Here is a 21,641-nt window from a genome sequence, read left to right as displayed (position 1 = left end):
GGTGTTTGTTGTCTGCTCCTTCTGCCTGGGCAGGGGGGAGGCCCCTCAGGGGGTGATGTGGATGGATGTGGAGATCCATGGCTGCTGCCAGGGTTGCTGATCCTGCTGGATGTGTTCTTGCATCAGCAGTTATCTGTCAGTCCCGGGTTTTCCCCCAAAAACACCTTGGAGACACCACAGCTGGGACAAGGTGTCTCATGGGGTTTATGGGCACACCTTTGTCCCCAAATGTGGTGAAGACTTTTTCACTGAGGAATTTTTGGAGGACACCCCTGGCACTGCTGTGGGGACACAGAGAGGTTCTGGAGAGTAACAGTCCCTGGAAGGGAGTGAGCTCAGACAGGGAACAGCTGGCAACACCCAGACTTTCAGATTTAGTTTATTGTCCTAGATATTTGTTTCCAAATTTTTTTCTTTATTTTTTTTTAATATTCAATTTTATTTAAGTGCTTTTTTCTTTTTACTGTTTCCATTCTCCCCCTTTGTTTTCCATTTTTTTATTTTTTCATTTTTTCTTTTCTGTCTTTTAATTCCTTTTTATTCTTTTATTTTATTTTTCCTGTTCCCCCCTTTTTATTCTCTCCCTTTTTTCTTCTTGTTTCCCTTTTTTTTTTTTTTTTCTTTCAGCTTCAGAGGGTTGGAAGGCTTTTTCCCTTTGTTTTTCTCCTTGCTGTCCCCTCTCCCAGCAGGAGCAGGACTGACCCCTGGGGCACCCCAGGGCTGGGGCTCCCCTCAGAGCAGAAGACCCCAAACAGGGCCTCAAGCCCTGGGAGTTCCCAGCCCCAAACAAACCTCAGCTCCCCAAACCTGGGAGTGCCCCAGGCCTCTCTCCAGGCCAGGCCTCAGGCCTGGGCCGGCCGGGCAAGGCCGGTGCCGGTGGCCACAGACCGGTCCGGCCTCCCGGGGCCTCCCCGGCACATAAAGGCGTGTGTCCGGCCAAGTGTGACCCCTCAGCATTGCCACCCTCGGCCTCCTCACCCAATCCCTCAGGATCCACGGCTCCCTCGGAATCCACGGCTCTGGCCATCACAGCTTTCAGTGAGTGCTGCTTTGTACCCCCAAATCCATGGGGGACAGGGACAGGGGTGGGGATGAGGTGGTGGAGCCCTCCCGGTCACCCCTGTGGGACGTGGTGAATGTGGGGAATGGGGGTTTGCAGCTCCCCAGCTCGGTCACATTTGTCCCCAGGCTGTCAGCGTTCCATGGCTGAGCTGCCGCATACCGGCCACTGCAGCTCTCTTCTGGCTGGAAACCCTTTACAACCCATTCCCCAGAAAATGGGAAACCTGGAAATACTTTTTGACCCATTCCAAAAAAAAAAAAAAAAGAAAAAAGAGGGGGAAACCTGGAAAACCTTCATAACCCACCTGCAAAAAGGGGGAAACCTGGTATCCCTTTGTGAGCCATCCCAAAAAAGAGGGAGAAACCTGGAACTGGGAGAGGTGCCCTGCAGAGAAAGGGTGGGACAGCTCATTGCTCCCACAACACCAGTTCCACAGCAAATCCTGTGACTGTGACCACTGCTCTTCATCCCTTCTCTTGCGATGATGATGATGATGATGATGATGATGATGATGATGATGAAAACTGAGGTGTTCTGGCTTTTCCTGATCTCAGAGGGTCATAGTTACCCTGGTGCGGTCAGGCAGGATGGGGAAGCTGCCAGGGATGAGGCAAGAGCTGCCAGCTCACTGCAAGGTGATGTCCACAAATCCTGTGGGGACAAGCTCTGAACCCCAAACACCCCCAACAGGGATGGTGAGTCCCAGGCATGGCCAAGGTGGTCACCCCTTGCTTGGGCCCCAATGCTGACACTACCCCCTTTAGTGACAGAGACTAAGGAAGAGCCAAGGCTGTGTCCAGGAGCACAAGAGCCCCTTTCTCACCCTGCCACATGCAGGGTGACAGACCACGACAGGGCTGAGCCCTCCTGGTGTGGCCAGGGCACCCTGCGGGCACCCACTCGGCTGCTGTGACAAGAGGAGGGTGGAAAGGCTGCTGGCACCGTGGTTGTCCCACAGTTGTCACACCAAGGTTGGAGATGCCAGAATATTGCTCTCATTAAGGCCATAAATCCATGGAAACAGTGGGAGGGAGGAAGGAGGGCGGGGAAGCTGCGGGAGAATGAAGGGGAGCCGGTGGTGCGTGGCCAGGGTGCCGCGGGGAGCAGGCGGCTGGGACGGGGTGCGGGAGACGGCTCCCCAAACCCAGGTGAGCTCCGGCTGCAGGAGGTGACAGCCAGGCCATGAGCTGTCCTGTGGGACGAGGAGGAGGAGGACGGTGGCTGGCGAGAGGTGGGTGCCGCCGCCCAGGGACAGCCATAGCCACCCAGGGCTGTGGGGCCACGCCGGGCTGGTGGCAGGGAGCCGAGGGGCCGGCAGTGGGGCCCGCGGGGACAATGTCCCCGTTGAGGCCGCGGTCACAGATGGAGACAAATGTCGCCGTTGTTCGCGGCGCGGGCTGAATGGCTCCTCTGTGCCCCGGCAGTGGGTGGGGGCCGGTGGCTTGGGGTGGCCGCAGGCACCCAGGGCCGGCCCCGGGGAGCCGGGCAGTGCCCGGCCGCAGCCCCGCATCCCCCCGCCAGCCGCTCCCACTCCTGTCCCGTTCCCCCTTCCCAGGCCGGCGACCCAGGGCCGCGATCCCGGTGATGCCATAAACGCCGCGGTACAGTGGGGAGGCTTTGGAAAAGCCGGCATTTGCGGGGAGCTGCCCGGGAAGAGCTTATTCCATGTCGGAGCAGCATCGGCACCCCCGCCCCGTGCCGCCCGCTCCCCCGGCACCCCGGTCAGCACAGGAGAGCAGAGGCACGGCCCAGCGCCAGCGCTGCGGGAGAGGAAAAGGTGATGGATACTGGGGATGCGGGGGTGCTTGGAGGGTGGCACGATGGGAAGGGGGCAGCAGGATGTTTGTTGGGTTGCTTGGGAGGCAGTGGGATGCTGGGGGGTGGTGGGATGCCTGGAGGGTGTTGGGATGCTGGGGGAGCAGTGGGATGCTCAGGAAACAGCTCTATGGGGCAGGATGATGGGAGGAATTGTGTGTCCCATGGGGCACAGGAAGGACAGGGGGGTAGGAAGCAGCATGCTGTGTGGGATGTGGCCTGTGGAAAACAGTGTCCATGGATTTGTGGGATCAGGATCAAGCAGGTGCATGCACCTTGTGTATGGCAGGAGCTTGGCCCTAAAACAATTGATGCTGTAGGAAAAACCCAAAAATAGACTCCAGGGTGTCCCCAGGGTGATGGGGAGCTGCTGGTACACGGAGATGGGGCTGCTGAGCTGGGTGGCCTGGCCCGGGGGAAATGGTGGGCGCAGCCGTGTTCCCTCACTGGGCATCTCAGCCGGCTGGCGCCATGGGCACACCCCACCCGTGGGAGCCCCAGGAGAACACCCAGTGCACCACTTTCTCCTAACGAGCTATTAATAATTAAGCTGCTCACTGAAGGCAAAGTCAATAGAATATTTGGCTGGGAAGTGTTTGCCAGAACCACCCCTGGGAGGCAGGCAGGGTGGAGCGAGGCATCCCCTTGGCATCCCAGAGCTCTGGAATTCGGTGCTGTGTGGTCCTGGGGGCCTGGTGGGGTCCCATAGGGATCTATCAGGATCCATTGGGACCCATCTGGACTCACTGGGATCCATTGGGACTCATCAGCGAGGTTTATGGTGCCATTTCACTCACTCCTGTGGGGTTGGTGCCAGCTTTGCTCCCTCTTGGCAGCACCCACAAAAGTGGGTGTCTCCCCAGCCCTCTCAAAGGGCCAGTGGCTTTTCCAGGTGGTGCCAGGTGGTGACTGTGATGGAATCACAGCCACCGTGTAAAACCGAACTCCAGCTGCTCCTGGAGCCGTCTGGCATTCCCACCCACACGGTGGTTTTGGGATACAGTCAGGGCCACTTGCTCCCCCCGCGGTGACACCGTGCACCCCCACTCGCACATGGAAACCACTCGGGAAGAGGCTGGATGCACCAGCCCCGCCTGATCCAGCGGTCCCGGCTCCAGGGGAAGTGGGGGGCACTTGGATGAGCTTTTCGGGTGCCGCAGGTGCCCCTCTCGCAGCTCCCCCGCTGTCCGCGGCGCTGTGCCCAGCACCCGGCCGCAGCCCGGGGCTCCGGTTGCATTTCCATTCATTATTCATTGAGCTGGAAATCTCGGCAGCACGAGGCGATCCGACCCGGGGGGGCCGGAGCGGGGGAGCGGCGGCAGCAGCGGCACCCCGGGATCGCCGGGCGGCGGTAACCGCGGTGCTGGGGGGGAGCCGGGGGGCTCTGCCCGGGGATGGGGGGTGGGATGTGCCGGGCTGTGATCCACGGCTCATGGCAGCGGGATTTCATCCCGCCGGGACACCCGCGGGAGCTCTGAGGCGCTGAGGGGGTGATGCGAGGCGGGGGTGGGGGGCCGGGGGGGTATTTTTGGGGGTGTTACTCAGTGGGAGCGCAGCCAGCCTTGGCTGGGGTTCCGGAGGATGTGGAGCCGCGGGAGCGGGGGCAGGCAGGTGATGCTGATCGCGCCGCTAAATGGCGGTGCGGGGCCGGGGGGCTCAGCCCGCAGCGCGGGGGGCTCCCGGGCGCGGAGCTCTGCTGTGGAGGGCTGCGGTCACGAATGCTGTGTCCCCGTGTCCCCGTGTCCCCGTGTCCCTGTGTCCTGCCGCAGGGGACGGCCCTGCTGCAATGCGGTGTCACAGTGAGGGTGACCGCCGCGTCCCGGGCGGAGGGAGGGAGGGAGGGGACAGGGATGGGGACCACGGGGGGAGTGCTGGGGAGGGGGCAGCGGGCACAGGGGCTCTGTGAGCGTGTTTGTGTGTGTGTGTGTCTGTGTGTGCACGTGTGTGTGTGCATATTTTGTGTGAGCACCTGTGTGTGTATGAACACACATTGAGGGGTGTGTGTCCTGGTGCACACACGAACACACCAGGGGACGGCGGTGTCTGTGTGTGCCCTCTGTGTGTGCATGTGTTTTGTGTGTTTGGGGGGCCTGCACCCCTCTGTCCCCAGTTCCGTGTCCCTGGCCTCCACCCTGGGCCAGCCCGAGCTGCCACGGCCAGAGGGGCCCCCTGAGCCCCCCAGTGCTGCTGGCAGGGCCGGAAAGGCCACACTGGGAGGGTATTGCAGCACCCAAACCATGCCGAGCTGCTGCAGCTCCTGCTCCGGCCTGCAGATTTTCCTGGGAAAACGGATCCCAGCACCCTCAGGGAGCTCCTGCCGGTGCTGGTGGTGTCCCACTGGAGAATGGCCACTCTGTTCCTCAGTTGTCCACTCTGCCCCTGGGCTCTGTCCATGGCTCCCCTTTCCCCCAAGCCCAGCCCTGCAGCCTCTCCCGCCCTGGGAGTCACTCGGTTTTCCCAGGGCGGGCAAAGGTTGGCTGGGCGGGCAGAGCCGCTGGGCCTGGGCCACAGATCTGCCGTGGATCACGCCGGGCACCAGTGGGATGCTTGCCAGGGAATTGTCATGCCTGTGACATGTCCACGTGCTTTGTTGGAGCCACACACCCCCCAGTCCCCGTGTCCCTGGCACCAACATCTCTCCTCTCTGGCTGCAGGTGACCAGGATGCTGTGGCATGGGAAGCCCTGGAGGTCCATGTGCAAGGGGCTGGTACTGGGGACCCTCCTGACCAGCTTCATGTTGCTGCTCTACTCCTACGCCGTCCCCCCGCTGCAAGTCAGCGTCACTGAGTGAGTCTGGGGTCCCCGCGTGTCCCCCCTGCAGTTCAGCCTCCCTGTTCCACACCAGGAACCTCCAGCTGGAGGTGGAGGACATGGAGATGGCCCTGGGGCTTTCCAGACCCTGGTGGCTTCACACCAAGGTGTCCCCTTCCTGCTGGAGGCTGCACCCTATCCCACAATAGCCCCCAACTCCTGGCAGGGCTGGGGACACTGTGGGGCACTCAGTGCTCCTGGGTGGAAAGAGGAGAGGGAGAGGGAGAGGGAGAGGAGAGGAGAGGACTCAAGTCTTGAGTCCTTTCACTGCAGGAGCTCCACAGCACTCAGCTCCCGGTCATGCCACCTGTCATCAAATTAATCTCCAAGCTTGTAAACAAAGTCCGCGTGCCTCACAAACCTGGTGCTGTTGGGTGGGGATTATCAAGGATCAGTTTGGCGAGATCATTACAGGTGTCCAAAGTCACTCGACTGTGGGCTCTACTCGCTGCCTCAGGCAGCTCAGATAACATTCCTTGTCCTCACGTGTTCCTCCAGGGTCCATGAACTCATCTGTGGTGCCAGGCTCTGGAATTATTTCCCTCTTTGCTGGATCTTTCTTGGATCCCACAAAGTGTTGAGAGCTCTCAGACCTCCTCCATGGAGGAGTTCATGACTCCGTGAGGAGTTCATGACTCCTATAAGGGGTTGAGAGGTCCCTGGCTTCCTCCATGGATCCTACAAAGGGCTGAGAGCTCCAAAGGCTCCTCCATAGATCCTACAAAGGGTTAAGGGTTCTCATACCCCATAAAAATGTTATCAGCTCCTCTCCCTGGAGTTGTGGCCATGGAGAGCTCCCCTTAATGCACTTTTTGGCATCACCTTCACCAGGACCACCATGGCCATGCCAGTGGAGACCCCCTGCTCTATTTCCATTTCCAGCAACTATTTTCATTTCCAGAACCCATTCCCAGGTCCAGCACCTGTCCCCAGGTCCAGCACCTATTCCCAGGTCCAGAACCCCTCCCCAGATCCAGCTCCACCAGCATAGACTATTCCTAAGCCTTCAAATTGTCAGTGCCACTCACCATGGTGCTTCACCTCTTCTCTCACCCAGGATCCCCGTCCCCTTCTCCTGCTCCTCCCACCTGTCCCCTGCCCAGGCTCCCTCCCCATCCAACGGCACGGGCAGTGCCTCGGGGTGGAGCTGCCGACCCAAGCTCAATGTCATGTTCATGAAGACCCACAAGACCGCCAGCAGCACCATTCTCAACATCCTCTTCCGCTTCGGGGAGAAGCATCGCCTGAAATTCGCCTTCCCCAACGGCCGCAACGACTTCTACTACCCGTCCTTCTTCGAGCGCAGCCAGGTGCAGCACTACCGGCCCGGGGTGTGCTTCAACATCATCTGCAACCACATGCGCTTCCACTACGAGGAGGTGCGCAAGCTCCTGCCGCCCGACACCACCTTCGTGACGGTGCTGCGGGACCCCGCATACCTCTTCGAGTCCTCCTTCCACTACTTCGGGCCCGTCATCCCCCTCACCTGGAAGATCACGGGGGAGGATAAGCTGGACGAGTTCCTCCGGGACCCCCAGCACTACTACGACCCCAACGGGTTCAACGCTCACTACCTCCAAAACCTCCTGTTCTTCGACTTCGGCTACGACAGCAGCATGGATGCCAACAGCCCGCTGGTGGAGGAGCACATCCAGGAGATCGACCGCCGCTTCCACCTCGTCATGTTGCTCGAGTACTTTGATGAGTCGCTGGTGCTGCTCAAGGACCTGCTGTGTTGGCAGCTGGAGGACGTGCTCTACTTCAAGCTCAACGCCCGCAAGGGCTCCACTGTGTCCCGGTTGACCCCTGAGCTGTACAAGCAGGCGACCGCCTGGAACCTCATCGACGCCAAGCTCTACCGCTACTTCAATGCCACCTTTTGGCGCAAGGTGGAGGCCTACGGGAGGGAGAGGATGGCCAGGGATGTGGCCGAGCTGCAGAGGGAGAACAAGAAGATGACCAGCATCTGCATCGATGGGGGACACGCTGTGGATGCCAGCGCCATCCAGGAGTCCTCCATGCAGCCCTGGCAGCCCCTGGGGGAGAAGACCATCCTGGGGTACAACTTGAAGAAGAAGATCAGCAAGAAGCACCAGAAGCTGTGCCGCAAGATGCTGACGCCCGAAATCCAGTACCTGACTGACCTGGGGGCCAACCTCTGGATCACCAAGCTATGGAGCTACGTGCGGGACTTCCTCAAGTGGTAGGGGCTGGCAGGTGCCCCGCTTCCCTGGGGAAGAACCAGGTGCTTTCGTTTTTGTTACTCATGGTTCTCTTGGTTTGGAACTGGCTGGAGGCTCTGGAGCCCAGGAACTTTTGGGGGGACCCTCCGTCACCTTCCTGCAGAGCCCCAGCTTGGGCAGGAGAGTGGAGACTCTGTCAGCAGGGTCAAGGACTGGAACTGGGGCTCCAGGGGTGGTGTTTTCCTGCAGGATCCACTTCTTCCTTCCCCAAAAAGGAAAAGCTGGAGGAGGGATTTATGAAGGATGTGGCCTCATCACAGCAGGAGGACATCCATCACCAGGTTGCTGGGTGCAGGCAGGGATGTGTTGGGACAGCAGTGGTAGAGGGTCTCCCTTGCCCGGGGTGGGCAGAGATGCCCACAGGGAGCCCAACCCTCCAGGAGCTCCTCAAATCACCCCACTGAGCCCTGGTTTTGGAGTGTGGGATTGTCAGAACCTGCTGCACTGCCTCAGCCCTTGGGTGTGATGAGTGCAGCATGTTCTCAGCCCACCAACAGCTAGGCTGTGACCTAGAGGCACCTGGAGCCATTTGGAGATTGGAAAACCCATCCCAAAAGCCCCAGACTTTATCAACAGGTCCTGTGGCAAAGGGCACACCCTCACTGCCCCCCGTCATCCCAGTTAGAGGAGCCCGTGGCCCTGGTCCCCACAGGGGACATCCCAAAAGGCCAACAGGGTCTGGTGACAGCTGGTGTGGGGAGATGGGAGCAGATGCAGTGGGACTGTCCCCGTGATGCCATGCGGGGCACGGTGGGGATGCTGAGGGCAGGGGCCGTCCCCAGTCCCCACCCTGCCTTGGGGACAAACCTCATGCGTCCCAGCTGGGCTGGATGACACCGGTGACGCCATGTCCCACTGAGAGTAGCCCTGGCTGGGCACAGAGGTGGCACCTGTGGCTGAGCCACCCCGCCAGCAAAGGGACCCCCTTTTCCTCCCACCTGTGTTCAGCTCCTTCTGTAAAGACCAGAAATAAAAGAACAATTTACTTTTGTAATATAATTGTATATTTGGTAGTTTTGGATATAAAGATGGTCCAGCTGGTCTCCAGCCATCTCCTCCTTCTCCAGCTTGGGATGAATGAGGTGAGAATGTTCTTACAGCCACAGCAGGATGCTCAGCCAGTCCCTGCTCCTTCTGGGAGCTCCCCAGGGTCCTGGCACCACTGTCCCCATCAGTCCTGGGGGTGGGGGGCCCCATATCCCCCAGGCAGTGCTGAGGAATGAGACCCTCAGTGCGAGTGGGGTGCCTGGGTCTGTCCCCAGTGTCCCTGCTGTGTGCTGGGGGACATCCCCATCGTGTGCAGGTGCCCCCAGGAAGGTTTGCTGGCTTCACAGGGATGACAGAGCCATGGGACCAGTCATCACTGGTGACACAAACCACTCGTGCCACCATGTTCCAGCTCTGCTGCTGGTGGGGAGCACCCCATTTCAGGGTGGCCACGGGACTTGCACTGGGTCTTCTCCAAGCTCCCTCTGCAGCCAGGCCACCAGAGGAGGCCTGTGGTGGGGTGTTGGGGCTGTGATGGGGGCACCTGAGACAGGCAGGACCCAGCGACACGAGCACTTCACCAGGTCTCTGACCTGGCTGTGACCAAGCTGCTGCTCCCAGGTGGTGTTCCTCTCCAGCAGAGCTGGAAGCAGAGCTGTGATGGGACAAGGAGGGGTGCTGGGGACTGGGACTCTCTGGTGGGACCAGGATCAGCCATGGGATCCTGATAATGGTGGGGTCAAAACTGGGGTGGGCTTAAGAATCTTGAGGTGGGACCAGGGCTGAGTGATGGGATTGGGCCATGTGGTGAACTGGGATCAGGGCAAACTGGTTGGATCAGGACCAGGTGCAGGAGTAAAAGGACATGCACAGGACCAGGACTGACTGGTGGGGATGGGACCTTGTGGTGGGATCTGCACCTTCCTGAGGACCAGGACCACAACAATGGCATGGGAGGCCCAGCATCACACCTGGGAACTGGTTGGTGCGTATGGGACCGGGACCAACAGGTGGGTGTGGGATCATGCTCAGGACCACCTGCAGGACCAGTCTGAGTGGTGGCACTGGGGCTGTGGCATGGAATGGGGACTGGAAGATGGGCACAGGCTCTCGTGGTGGGACTGGGAAGGTGTGAGGGGTGGGACCAGCCCCAGGTGTGGGGCTGCCAATGGCTGCAGAGACCAAGCAAAGCCCCCATACACCAACCCCATCAGTGCCACCTGGGACCCATTGGCACCCAGCCCCAAGTCCTTAAAGACCCCCAGCTGGTGCAGTGGGGATGCTGCTCACCAGGGATGGAGCTGTGCTTGGTGGTGCTGGTGTGTGGGGCTGTGCTGGAGGTGGCAGGTGAGGGGGGCTGGGATCCCCCTTCATTCCTCCCACTGGTTGTCCTGGTGGGGGTGGGTGGTGCGTGCCCAGTGCTCGTTCCTGATGGTCACCTGGGGGCTGGCCTGGGGTAGAGGAGCCTTGCAAAAATGATCCCAAGCTCTGGGGGTTGGGGTAAGGGGCTGCCTGGAGCTCCCCTGAGGTCCCAGCAGGGCTGGTGGGTCCTGGCTGGGGTGAGGGGGATCAGAGGCACTGGTGGGGTCTGTGGCTGCTGACAGTGGTGTCCCACCCCATGAGCAGCTCCTGGTCTGTCCCCAGCCTGGGCAGAGTGACGGTGCTGGGAATGCTCCTGGTGTATTCCTGTAGTGCAGGTGAGCTCCTGCTGGGGTGGGACTGGGGACAGAGGAGCCCTGATGTGCTCCTGGGTGCTCTCCCTGCCTTTGTGCTACTGCCACCTGTCCCCCACAAGTCCTGGGGACACCTGAAGACCTGGATGTCCCTGCTGTGTCCGGGACATGCTACTGCTGGCTCAGCCCTCCCCTTGCAGGGACCACCATTGCTCCAGTTGCCTCAGAGCCCCCTGGTCACACGGTGACAGCTCCAGTGATGTCCTCAGGCATGGGGACAGGGAGGGTTCCTGCTCACCCCTGCTCTGAGGAGCCCATCATGAACTTCACCCTGAGGCTCCTGGATGGTGAGTGCTCTGCGGGTGCCGCAGGAAAGCGCTGGGGGTGAGACCATGGGATGCGTCCAGCCGAGACCCTTGGGCTCAGCCAGGAGCAGTCAGTGCCTTCTCCTGGCTGGTGCCAGGACTTGGACCACCAGGAAAGGCGGCCTTCCCTGCAGGAACTCCCCCCATCCTTGTGGAGGGTGTAGGGCTTTGAGGTGTTCGCAGTCCTGTGCCTGATACCACAACGGGGTTTGGGGATCAGCTCTGCCCCGATGGGTGACATGGTCCCTCTCAGCTCCATGGGGGGGTCCAGGAAACTCTGGAGAGCAGGGAAAGCAGGCCTGGGCGACAGCCAGGATGGGGGGTGGGCTCTGAAAGGGGGAAGCTGTAGGGGTGGTGGTCTGGGATGGGTCTGGTGCCTTCATCTCTGGTGGGATAGGTTAGGGGGTGTCACACTGAACCCACACTTCTCAGAGGACTCCAGTGCTGCTCCAGAGAAGCTGCCAGTGCTCAGCCCTGGCTCTATGATCCACCTGGAAGCCAGTGTCCACTTCAGTCCCAGCATCTCCATGAAGATCCACATGGATCAGTGCTACTGGACCATCTTGGAGCAGCCAGAACAGTCCAGGAGGATCTTCATGGTGGTGAACAGCCGTGGGTCAGTGCTGGTGGGGCAGGAAGTAGGGGCTCCTTCTCCAGCCACCCTCGGGTCCTGCAGGACCTCCTGATGGAGAGGGATGTCCAGAGCCTGGAGACAGCCCTGGAATGTCCTGTGTCACTCTCCTGCCACAGGTGCCTGCATGGGGAGAAGGTGGGGAATGTGTCTGTCCAGCACCAGAGAGGGGAGTCTGTCCTCCAGCTCTCCATCCTGGCCCCCACACTGGAGGGTGAGCCTGAGGAAGAGCAGGTGAGGTGGGGATGATGCCCTTGGTGGTGGGATGAAGGTCCCAGGGAGGGGATGACCTGGGTGTCCCAAAACTTGGCTGTCCTGAGACACAGTGCTCCTGCTAGGGTGGCCTCAGCTCCACGAGGTGTGGAAGGAGAGCAGGGTCCCTGAGGAAGGATGTGGTGTCTCAGCAGGTCTACATGCACTGCCTGTTGATGGCATGGGGACAAGGACGTGCCACCAGGTCCTGCTTCTACAGCCACACCACGGCCAGGTATGCTGGGTATTCGGGGACATGAGCACCTCATGGGTGTGCTGGGGGCAGAACCCACCTCTAGGAAGACCAAGTCACCCCACTGTGGTCTGGATGTTGCCTCTTATTCGATGGCAGCTGGTGGCATCGCCACAGGTCCCAGCTCCCCCATGCTGCAGAGGTGTTGTGGAGGTGCTTGGAGACATCTCCTCTGGGGCGGCACCATGTGGGTCTCGTGGTGGAGTCTGGGGACCCCTAGAGCCACCCTCCCCAGTTCTGTCCTCTCCTTTCCCAGCTGGCACAATGCAGAGGACCCTGTCCAGAGTACCCCATGCCACTGCTGTGACACCGGTTGTCCCGCTGCTGATACCCTCCATGGAGATAGGCCAGGTACCAGGGGTGGGACAGGGTGGCCCCAGGTTGTTTTGGGGTCTTGGGAGGGCTCCTGGACCTGGGCTGGACTGCACTGGACATCTCCTCCCACAGCATTCCCAGGAGAGGGGACACTCCACCGGGACACAGTCGGACCAGTGCTGGTGCAGAAGGAGAAGCTGCCGTGGTATGAAGGTGAGGGACACCCCAACCCTCTCCCATGTCCCCAAAACCCCCACTCCTTGTGCTGAACCCCCCTCTGACCCCCAGGTGTGTTTTTGCCATTCCCAGCACTGTGCCGGACAGGGAGGAGGTTCCTGCTGGCCCTGGTGGGCAGTGCTGTGCTGGTGGTCACCGTGCTGGGGGGGCTGCTGGGGCTGGCCCTGACCACCGGGCACCTGGGCAGAGCCTGGCGGGGACAGCAGCCACCAAGGCAGAGGTGTCCCTTCCAGGCTGAGCTGCAGAGCATGGTGGGGGCCCTGGTCCTCAGGGAGACAGAGAAACAGGGCCAGATGGGACCAGAGCCTCCTTCTCACCAATAAATGTGGTTTTGCTTTCTCTAAAGCTTCTCCTGGTTGGTAGCGTGTGGATGCCACCAAGGGATGGAGGTGTGCCCCTACGCTGGCAAGCCACATCTCCAGGTTCCTCCAGGTTCCTGTGGCTTCCAGGTGCTGTGGCACTGTCCCAGCCTGCGGTGCTGGAGATGGTGCCTCCTGGCTGGGTGGATTTTGTGTCCTTAGAGGCCATGGACATGGTGGCAACTCCTTAGGGACAGCCCCCAGGATGTCCCATGAGGCTGTGGAGATGGAGAGGATCCAGGGTGGGGACAGCAGGGCTGCTCTGGGCAGGCAGAGACCCCCTCTCCCAAGTGGAGACCCCTGAGGGATTGGGACTCACCCAGACCCATGCGTCCACCAGGAGAGGACATGGCCTGGCTCTGGTGGCACCTCAGCATCACCCATCGGGGGTCATGTTTGAAATGGTTTATTAGGACCAGTGTGGGGCAGGGTGGCCACTCTGAGGGTCACCAGAGTGAGGGGTCACAGTAGGTGGGTCACAGCAGCATGCCTCAGTTTCCCCAGAGTGCAGAGGGTGGTGCTCAGTGGGACGTCGGGGGCTCTCCTGGTGTCCTGTAAAGCTTGCGGAGGCTGGAATCCATCAGGAAATCCACAGTCCTGCGGCAGGAGAGGGCGTCAGCGGGGCCCCGGGGGGCTCTGGGGCAGTGGATGTGATGTGGGATAGGTGGGGCTGTCCTTAATATCCCCCGAGACACCAGCGCCACCAAAACCAGGTTTAGCACAGCCTCACTGTGCTAATCCCGGCTCAGCTCCGGATAATCCCTGTCCTGGCAGGGACATGTCCTTAAAAGCAAAGCTCCTTTGGACTGGAGACATCCCGTCACCAAGCTCCAAGCCCATACTGGGACCAGTCTCCAAGGAGACAAATGTCCTTCATCGCTCTGGGCTGTGGGGATGGGGTGGTGGCAGCTGCCTGTCCCCCACCCCGGGGGTGTCCCCGTTACCTGTCGATGGGGGTGATGATGAGGGGGATGGCAGCCAGCCCCAGCGCAGTGGTGGTCCAGCGGCGCACGGGCAGGGGCCAGCGGGTCAGGGCCCCCAGCAGGGCCAGCGAGGCGGCGCAGAGCCGGTTGATGGTGAAGCCGGGGATGGCCACCGAGGCCAGGCTCTGCCACACAAAGGTGTCCACCACAGCCACCCCCACACGTGTGGGGTCCTGTGCATGGGCCTGGGGGGGACACAGGGGTCAGTGGGAGGGCAGGGATGGAGAGACTGCGGGGTGAGGGGGGCGGCACTCACGGCGGCGGCTTTCCGACCCTTGTCGATGGCGTCGGCGGTCACGTAGGCGGTGGCCACGCCGTAGCTGGCCCACACCACCGGCACTGGCACCAGCGGGCGGAAGGACTCGCCCACCTCGTTGGCATAACCTGAGGGGATGGTAGGGTCAGGGACCGACTGTCCCCGTGTCACCCCTGCAGGGTGTCCCAGCATCACTGGATGGATGTCACACAGGGGGTGTTTGGAGTGCCTGGGTCTCCTTGGACCCACTGCCACCAGCGCAGCTGGGCTGGCGGTGACCGCTGCCAGGGCTGCTGGCTGTGACTGCCCAGTGCTGGTGACAGTGCCCACCTCTGGGCTCTGTGTCTGTGCCCAGTGCTAGTGACAGTGCCCACCTCTGGGCTCTGTGTCTGTGCCCAGAGCCTGGCAGGAGCCAGTAACTGGTCCTGGTGCCCAGTGTCCGTGCACAGCACTGGTGGATGATGCCACTAGCCAGTGCTGGTGACAGTGACAGGTACCCGGTGCTGCTGTGCAGTGCTGTCACCCTGTGTGCTGTGCCATGCCAGTGCACAGTGCCACGGCCTGCTGTGTGGTGCTGATATCTGGTACCTGTATCAGTGCCTGGTGCAGTGTGCAGTACTTGGTGCTGGGTGTCAGTGCCCGGTACCATGGACCCAGCGCACTCTGTGGTACCAGTGCTGGGTGTCAGTGCCCGGTACCAGGTGTGGTGCCCAGTACCCAGGCCAGTGCAGTGTGTGGTGCCCGGTACCTGACGCAGTGTCTATGTCAGTGCCCGGTACCAGGTGTGGTGCCCAGTACCCAGGCCAGTGCAGTGTCTGGTGCCACTTTCCTAAAGCAGGGCCGGGTGTCAGTGCCTGGTTAATGGTGTCGTGCCTGATGTTGGTACCCGGTGCCAGTGTCTGGTGAGTCAATGCCCAGTCCCCGGTGTTGGTACCCTGTGACAGGGGCCGGTGCCCGGTAGCACTGCCCCGTTTGCGCAGCCGATACCCAATGTCAATGCCCAGGTCCCCGTGTCAGTGCCCGATGCTGGTACCCGGTTTCCCGTGTCAGTACCCGGTTCCCGGCGCTCCCATAGCTCCCGGCGCCGGTACCCTGTGTCAGTGCTCTGCACTCAATGTCAGTGCCCGCTTCCCGGTGTCAGCGCTCAATGTCAGTGCCCGCTGCCGGTACCCGCTTCCCGGTGTCAGTGCTCAGTGTCGGTGCCCGGTTCCCGGTGCCAGCGCTCAGTGCGGTGCCGGTGCCCGGCTCCCGGTGCTCACCCAGGTATCGGACCCACGTGTCCCGGTACAGGTCGGGCTCCTCCGGCCCCATGGCGCGCGCCACCGCTCCCGCCGCATGCCCCGCCCCCGGCGCTACGCCACCAAACCACGCCCATCTGAACATGATTTGCATAACCCCGCCCCGTGTTACATCTCTGCCCCGCCCCTCGGGGCCGCGGCATGGCGGCCGGGGCGTGGCCTGGCCACGCACGTGACCCCGCGGCCTTGCGTCAGCGGCGGTCACGGGGGCGGGGCTGGGGCTGAGGGGGCAGATGTGGGACTGAGGGGGCGGTTGTGGGGCTGGGGAGAAATTATGGGACTGGGGGCAGTTATGTGGCTGGGGGCAGCTGGGGCGGTTGTGGTACTAGGGTCGGTTCTGGGGCTGGGTGGGTAATTGTGGGTCTGGGGGGGGCAGTTGTGAGTCTGAGGGGCAGTTCGGGGGCTGAGGGCAGTTGCGGGGCTGGGGGCAGCTGGGCTGTTGCAGGGTTGAGGCGGGCAGCAGGGGCAGCCACGAACCGGAGCAGACCCCACTCAGTCCATCCCTTTACTCCCCAGCCCAGGCAGCAGCAGCGGTGGGTGCGGCACCCACGTAAGGCACAGAGTTCGGGGGGCTGCGGGCGCTCGGCCCCGTCCGGCCCCGCCTCAGTCCGGCAGCCCCGGGGCTCAGCCCCGGCTCCATCTTCCCGCGGGGCCGTCCTGGGGGCGCGGTGCAGCCCGGGGGGCTCAGGGGCTGTGGTTGGGGGACTCTCCCTGGATCTGCTGGGCCGAGGCGGTGTCGGGCAGCAGCACCTCCACGCTGTAGCTCACCTTCTTGGAGTGGAGGAAGCTGTAGGTGTTGTCGAAGCGCAGGACATCTGCGGGGGGACAGGGGGGTCAGGGACACGGTGGGTCAGGGACACGGGGGTCCCGCAGCCCCCGGGGAGGGCTCGGCACTCACAAATGCCGGGCGTGGAGCAGGTGAGGGAGCCGTCCTCGGGCACCATGTGTGCGTTGTAGCGCTGGTTGGGGAGCACCTCGGTCATGTCGCCCGCCCGCTGCCGCTCCCCGACCTTGGTCTTGAGGTACACCCCGAAGCCGATGTCAGCGCCCTCGGAGCGGAACTGCCACCTGCAGGGCACAGGGGCGGCGCTGCGGCGGGCTGGGGACACGGCGGCTGTCACCCGCTCCCCGCGGCCCGGAGCCACCCTCACCTGAGGACGCAGCCGGGGAAGAGGATCTCGTACTCGACCTGGTGGGACGAGCCCCGGTTGACCACGACCGAGTGCTCGTACTTCTGTGCCAGCTGGTCCCGCACATAGTAATGCTGGGGCACATCCCCCCCGTAGTTTATCTGGAAGGGATGGAGGATGTGGGGGTGGAGGAACTGCCCAGCACCCCTAAAGAACCCCGCCGGGTCTCCTCCTACCTTGCTGGAGCACTTGGGGTCCCCGTCAGGGTCCATCAGCGTCCCCCCGTACTCCACCGGGATCTGCGCGGGGTCGATGTACTTCTGCAGGACCTCCTTCCAGTTGGCTGGGGGGGGAGGACAGCGGGTTTGGGGGGCTGCAAGGTGGAGTATCCCCCCTGGGCAGGGTGACAGCAGAGTGGGGACGTGTCACCCGCATTTAGGATACCCTGGGGAGGGTCAGGACTCACATCCCAGCACCACGACCTTCTTGCGCGTGTCCTCGCTCAGGAAGTGCTTGACCAGGTTGTAGGCCACGGGGAAGAGTTTGGGGGCTGGGGGCAGAGGGGGGCATTAGGGGGGCATCAGCACCTGGATAAGGGGAGCAGGACCCCAGGGCCAAACTCACCCTTTACAATAAAGAGGCGCTTGAGGGACTCAGGGTAATTCTCCTCGAACATGGACAGGATCTGCAGATGGGGGAGCTCAGGTCACCCAAGCCATGCACCCAGCAGGACCCACCCAGAACACTGGGGAGTGCAGGGCACTGCAGGGACCTGCTCCTGCATCATCCCAGGGACCAGCCCAGACCCCTGCGGTCCAGTGGGAAGGGGGGTGGGCAGGAGCCCTCACCTCCCCATATGTGTCCACAGCTGGCTTCCAGAGGTGCTTCAGGCCCAGGCCCTCACAGTCGTACACCATCATCACCATCTCAATCTTCTTGCCCAGCTGGGACGGGAGGATGGGGGGGATCAGGAAGGACCCACAGAGAGGTCCAGGGATAGGGTGGCCCCAACAGGCTGGTCATGCCAGCCAGAGCCTCCTCCTAAGTGTTGGTGTGGGGAGAAGGGGCACCATGGAAGCTGGGACAGGGACACGGGCTGAGGGACAGCGGGAACATAGACTGGTGGGGATGGGCAGGATAAACCAGAGGACCGTGGAGTTGTGGGGTGGGAGGATAAACCAGAGATGGACATACGGGGTTGGCAGGGACATGGTCCATGGTGGGGGGGACAGGACATGGACTTGTGGGGCTGAGGGAGATGAACTGGACGTGGACCTGTAGGGCTGGTGAGTGAGGACATTGGCTGGGAGAGATGGACCAGAGATGGACATATGGGGCTGGGGAGGACATTGGGTGGTGGGGATGGACAGGACATGGGCTGGCAGGGACACAGGCTGAGGGGGATGGACAGTACATGGACCTATAAGATATATAGGGCTGTCAAGGACATTATCTGGTAGGAATGGACCAGAGATAGTCATAGGGGGCTGGGGAGGACTTTAAGTTATGGGAATGGACATGGACTTACGGGGCTGGCAGGGACACGGACAGAGGGAAATGGACAGGACAGGGACTTATAGGGCTGGGGAAGATGATGACTGGTAGGGGCAGACCAGATATGGACACATGGAGCTGGCAGGGACATGGTCCCACAGGCTGGTTGTGGCCAGCAGAGCGTGGGCAGGTTCCCACCTTTTCACTCTGCTGGTCACACGCCTGCCGGAGCAGTTCACAGTCCCGGAATTTGTTCTTGATCAGGTCCTGCTTGGAGGCGGAGAAGAGCAGCCCCTTGGCGTCCAGCGGCCCGATGATCTCGTACCACACCGGGTTGCCCTCCCGGTCATAGCCGCACAGCCCGCCGGACATGTACTTCCGAATCACCTGTGGGAGCACGGGGCTTCAGGGCACCTCACACACACCCCAGGGGACTCAGGGGGACAGTCCCCTCCAGGGCCACCCCGGGAGGCCAGGGACACTCACCTCAGGTGGCTCCCAGGCGATGATGTTGTCGGCATCCATGTGCTTGCGGACCTCGACGTGCTGCAGCAGGAGCAGAGTGAGCCAGGGTGAGATTTGGGCCAGGGTGAACCCCGTGGGTGGGTGCCCCTTGCTGGGGCTGGTGGCCCAGGGCATGGGGTCCCACACCAGGTATGTCCCAGCACAGCAGGGTGCCCCCAAAAGCTGGGTGCCGCTCTCACCTTGCGGAGCATCGCTTCTGCCTTGGGCAGGTCGAAGGAGCGCGCTGCAAGAGAGCAGAGAGCTCAGCCCCCCGCCAGCCCCAGGGGGGCTCCCCCGCCAGCGCTGTCCCCACTTCGGGGTTACCTCGGAGCCATTTCAGGAGGAAGTAGTCGTCCTGGGAGGGTAGGGAGGGCAGCACGTCCTGCAGCTTCTCCCGGAACTGCGGGGACAAGAGGGACAGTTGGTGAAGGGGTCCCTGATCCTCCCAAAAATCCTCAAGCCTGGCAAAAATCCTCAAGGTTTGTCCCTTCCTCGTGCCCCCAAAACCACTCCAGCCAGGACTGGGACATTGCCAGGGGAGAAGGGTCACCCTGTGCCCCCTCCCTGCCCCATGTGCAGCCAGGATCAGCGGTCACCTGGCAGGGGACTGTCCCCAGGCCGGCTGCCATACTGTGTGTCCCCCAGCACAGGCTGTCCCCAAGCCCTTGCATAAGGTGTGAGTGTGGGCTGTCACCACCCCACTCCTCCTGGGGTGTCCCACAGAGACTGGGTGAAGCAGTCCCCTCCAGGGGTGTCCTTTGGGATGGATGGAGGCTGTCACTGGGTATACCCCTGCTCCACTGACCCCCAGTGGGCCACAGCCCTCCTGGCACAGGCAGAAGGGTGCCAGGGTGCAGGACTGGGGGTTGGGAAAGCTGGGGCCCCTCAGAGAGGGTCCTGCAGGCACCAGGCAGACCAGGCCCTGCCATTGGCATCCCTGGGATGACACCAGTCACCAGCAGATCACCACATGTCCCCATTTCAGTGACACTCCAGTGGGTCACAGCCCTGTGACACAAGCAGGACAGCGTTGGGGTGCAGGACTAGGGGATTTGGGGGGGACCAAGCAGACCAGTCCCCACCAGTGGCATCCTTTGGGATGGAGCTGGTCACCGTGTCCCCCGCTATTTGTGTCCCCCAGGGGGGTCACAGCCTCCCAACACAGGCAGGAGGGTGTTGGGGTGCAGCATTGGGAGGTTTGGGGGACCCAGGGTCCCCTCTCCATGTGGTCTCACTCACCCCAACTAGGCTATGGCTCAAATCTCCGTACCAGCCGAGGCCCTTCCCTTAATGAGCCTGATTAGCTTATCTCCCGCTGAATTTAGGGGTAATTAAACCCGGGATTAGCTCCTTCACCCTGGGACAAAGCCGGTGGTGGTGGACGAACGGGTTCGGCCACTCGCCTCCCTCACCCGCCCAGGGCACGGCTGGCACCAGGCACGGTTTGGGCTCCGTGCCCCACGCCTGCCCCTGCCCCCCGTGCTGGCACCGGCGGGGTCATCGCCCGCCCGTGGAATTTGGCTGTGTCTGAAAGGCAGCGATAAGATAAAGGCACGGGGGTGCCCTCGCGGTGCACTGAACCCCGATAACGGCTGGCACCCAAACACGAGCGGCTGGCAGAGGTGGCCGTGGTGGGTGACAATCACCGGTTCTGGGTGTCCCCGGGCCTGCAATCCCGGCGGTGAGGACAGGAAGTTTTCCGGTCCCATGAGAAGGGTGGAAGAAGAAAAGGGGGCTCGGCGGAGCCCGGGCTGGTGGGACAGCCGGGATGGTCCTTCCCTGGTGGGCAGTACCACGGGGGCTCAGCCCGTGGGACTGGGGTCCAGGGTGGGATGGAGGTGGCAGAAGACCACCGTCCCAAGGGCCCTGCAGTGAGGCAGGAGGTTGCCGCGTCCCGGGGAGGATGGGAGAGGGATGGGGGCCCACCGGCGAGATGGTCCAGCCAGCGGGACCCCCAGGACCCACCCAGGACGGTCCGGCCGTGGCGGGCAGTGCCACAGTGGGGCTCGGCCCGTGTGTTTGGGGTCCGGGATGAGGGATGGAGGCAGCGGGAGCCTCCCGGGGCCGGATTTGGGGGGCGGGGTGGAGTCTGAAGGCGATGGGACGTCCCTGGGGCCAAGAATCGGGGTGAAGCCGGTAGGTTTGGGGTGCGGAGCCCTCCGGAGGCCGGAGCGGGGGTGATGCCGTGGGTTTGGAGTGGGGGATGTGGGGCTGGAGGAGGCGGTGGGAGCCCCCCGGGGTCGGGAGCGAGGGTGATGCCGGTGGGTTTGGAGGGCTGCGGGTGGCTGCGGAGCCCCCGGGGCCGGAAGCAGAAGTGCTGCCGGTGGGTTTGGGGTGCGGGGTGGCGGTGATGCCGGTCCCGCGGCGGACGCGGGCGTACATCGGGGAGGACAGCCCGGCCCTGGCCCTGGTCCCGGTCCCGGTCCCGGTCCCCCCGCAGCTCCCCGGTCGCTCCGTCCCAGCTCACCTGGGCCAGCACCTCCGCCTGCTGCGGGCTCAGGTCCCCGACGCGGCCGCTCATGGTGCGCTGCGGGCGGCTCTGCCCGGCCCGGCGGCCGGGGAGGCTCCGAGCACCTCCCCGGGACCGCCCCCGGCCCGCCCGGCCCGGCCCCCCGCCCGCCCCCGCGGCCTTGGACCCTGCCCGACCCCTGCCCGCCCGGTCAGCGCCCGCGGCCGCCCCGGGGTCGGGGATGGGCGTGCGGGGGGTGATGGAGGTACGGGGGATACGGGGGCACAGACGGGCTTGGGGACTGTAGGGGGGTGTGGGGGCTGTAAGTGATGTGGGGCGTATGGGAAACTTGGGGGAGTTATGGGGGGCATGGAGGGCTATGGGGACATGGGGAGCAGGTGGGAAATGGAGGGCTGCAGGGGTATGGAGGCTATAGGGGTATGAGGGCATGAGGAGGCACAGGGGGGCTTGGGGACTGTAGGGGACTGTGGGGGCTACAAGTGTTATGGGGGATATGGAGGA

General features: G+C 62.5%; 3 protein-coding genes across 4 annotated transcripts; 1 reads left to right on the top strand and 2 right to left on the bottom strand.

Moving 5' to 3' along the window:
* The first annotated feature begins 2,550 nt into the window (after positions 1-2,550).
* GAL3ST1 (galactose-3-O-sulfotransferase 1) lies at positions 2,551-8,035 on the top strand. 2 transcript variants are annotated; one of them, XM_041420456.1, is made up of 3 exons: positions 2,551-2,840; positions 5,533-5,666; positions 6,748-8,035. In XM_041420456.1, the coding sequence occupies exons 2-3, from the start codon at positions 5,542-5,544 to the stop codon at positions 7,895-7,897; spliced, it is 1,275 nt and encodes a 424-aa protein (XP_041276390.1). In that variant the 5' UTR covers positions 2,551-2,840; positions 5,533-5,541; the 3' UTR covers positions 7,898-8,035. The 2 variants fall into 2 exon arrangements, with proteins under 2 accessions (XP_041276390.1, XP_041276391.1); XM_041420457.1 differs by lacking the exon at positions 2,551-2,840 and adding an exon at positions 4,174-4,229.
* A 5,360-nt stretch (positions 8,036-13,395) lies between these two features.
* MTFP1 (mitochondrial fission process 1) lies at positions 13,396-15,636 on the bottom strand. The gene is made up of 4 exons (XM_041420264.1): positions 15,504-15,636; positions 14,245-14,372; positions 13,950-14,173; positions 13,396-13,602 (listed from the first exon to the last, which is right to left on the bottom strand). Exons 1-4 carry the CDS (start codon positions 15,634-15,636, stop codon positions 13,527-13,529), a joined length of 561 nt encoding a protein of 186 aa, XP_041276198.1. The 3' UTR covers positions 13,396-13,526.
* Positions 15,637-15,926: 290 nt separating this feature from the next.
* SEC14L2 (SEC14 like lipid binding 2) lies at positions 15,927-21,380 on the bottom strand. Its single transcript, XM_041420400.1, has 12 exons — positions 21,138-21,380; positions 18,995-19,070; positions 18,871-18,914; positions 18,653-18,712; positions 18,365-18,553; positions 17,521-17,616; positions 17,297-17,357; positions 17,139-17,222; positions 16,909-17,015; positions 16,694-16,833; positions 16,441-16,610; positions 15,927-16,357 (listed from the first exon to the last, which is right to left on the bottom strand). The coding sequence occupies exons 1-12, from the start codon at positions 21,189-21,191 to the stop codon at positions 16,227-16,229; spliced, it is 1,212 nt and encodes a 403-aa protein (XP_041276334.1). The 5' UTR covers positions 21,192-21,380; the 3' UTR covers positions 15,927-16,226.
* Between the last annotated feature and the right edge of the window lie 261 nt (positions 21,381-21,641).

Source organism: Onychostruthus taczanowskii, unplaced genomic scaffold (genome assembly GCF_017590055.1).
Source record: "Onychostruthus taczanowskii isolate IOZ18803 unplaced genomic scaffold, ASM1759005v1 scaffold64, whole genome shotgun sequence".
Classification (NCBI taxonomy): domain Eukaryota; kingdom Metazoa; phylum Chordata; class Aves; order Passeriformes; family Passeridae; genus Onychostruthus; species Onychostruthus taczanowskii.
The sequence above is the reverse complement of the archived record's forward strand: the minus strand, read 5'-3'. Positions and strand labels throughout refer to the sequence as shown.

What these genes read in the sequence shown, in the direction of transcription:
- MTFP1 (XM_041420264.1), bottom strand. Translation starts at nt 15,636, where the DNA reads ATGCAAATCATGTTCAGATGGGCGTGGTTTGGTGGCGTAGCGCCGGGG. An exon ending in CACGTGGGTCCGATACCTGG is followed by an intron (nt 14,373 to 15,503) that starts GTGAGCACCGGG and finishes CCATCCCCTCAG; the next exon opens with GTTATGCCAACGAGGTGGGC. An exon ending in AGGGTCGGAAAGCCGCCGCC is followed by an intron (nt 14,174 to 14,244) that starts GTGAGTGCCGCC and finishes TGTCCCCCCCAG; the next exon opens with GCCCATGCACAGGACCCCAC.
- GAL3ST1 (XM_041420456.1), top strand. Translation starts at nt 5,542, where the DNA reads ATGCTGTGGCATGGGAAGCCCTGGAGGTCCATGTGCAAGGGGCTGGTA. An exon ending in CTGCAAGTCAGCGTCACTGA is followed by an intron (nt 5,667 to 6,747) that starts GTGAGTCTGGGG and finishes TCTCTCACCCAG; the next exon opens with GATCCCCGTCCCCTTCTCCT.
- SEC14L2 (XM_041420400.1), bottom strand. Translation starts at nt 21,191, where the DNA reads ATGAGCGGCCGCGTCGGGGACCTGAGCCCGCAGCAGGCGGAGGTGCTG. An exon ending in AGGCGGAGGTGCTGGCCCAG is followed by an intron (nt 19,071 to 21,137) that starts GTGAGCTGGGAC and finishes TTGTCCCCGCAG; the next exon opens with TTCCGGGAGAAGCTGCAGGA. An exon ending in TCGCCTGGGAGCCACCTGAG is followed by an intron (nt 18,554 to 18,652) that starts GTGAGTGTCCCT and finishes GTGCTCCCACAG; the next exon opens with GTGATTCGGAAGTACATGTC.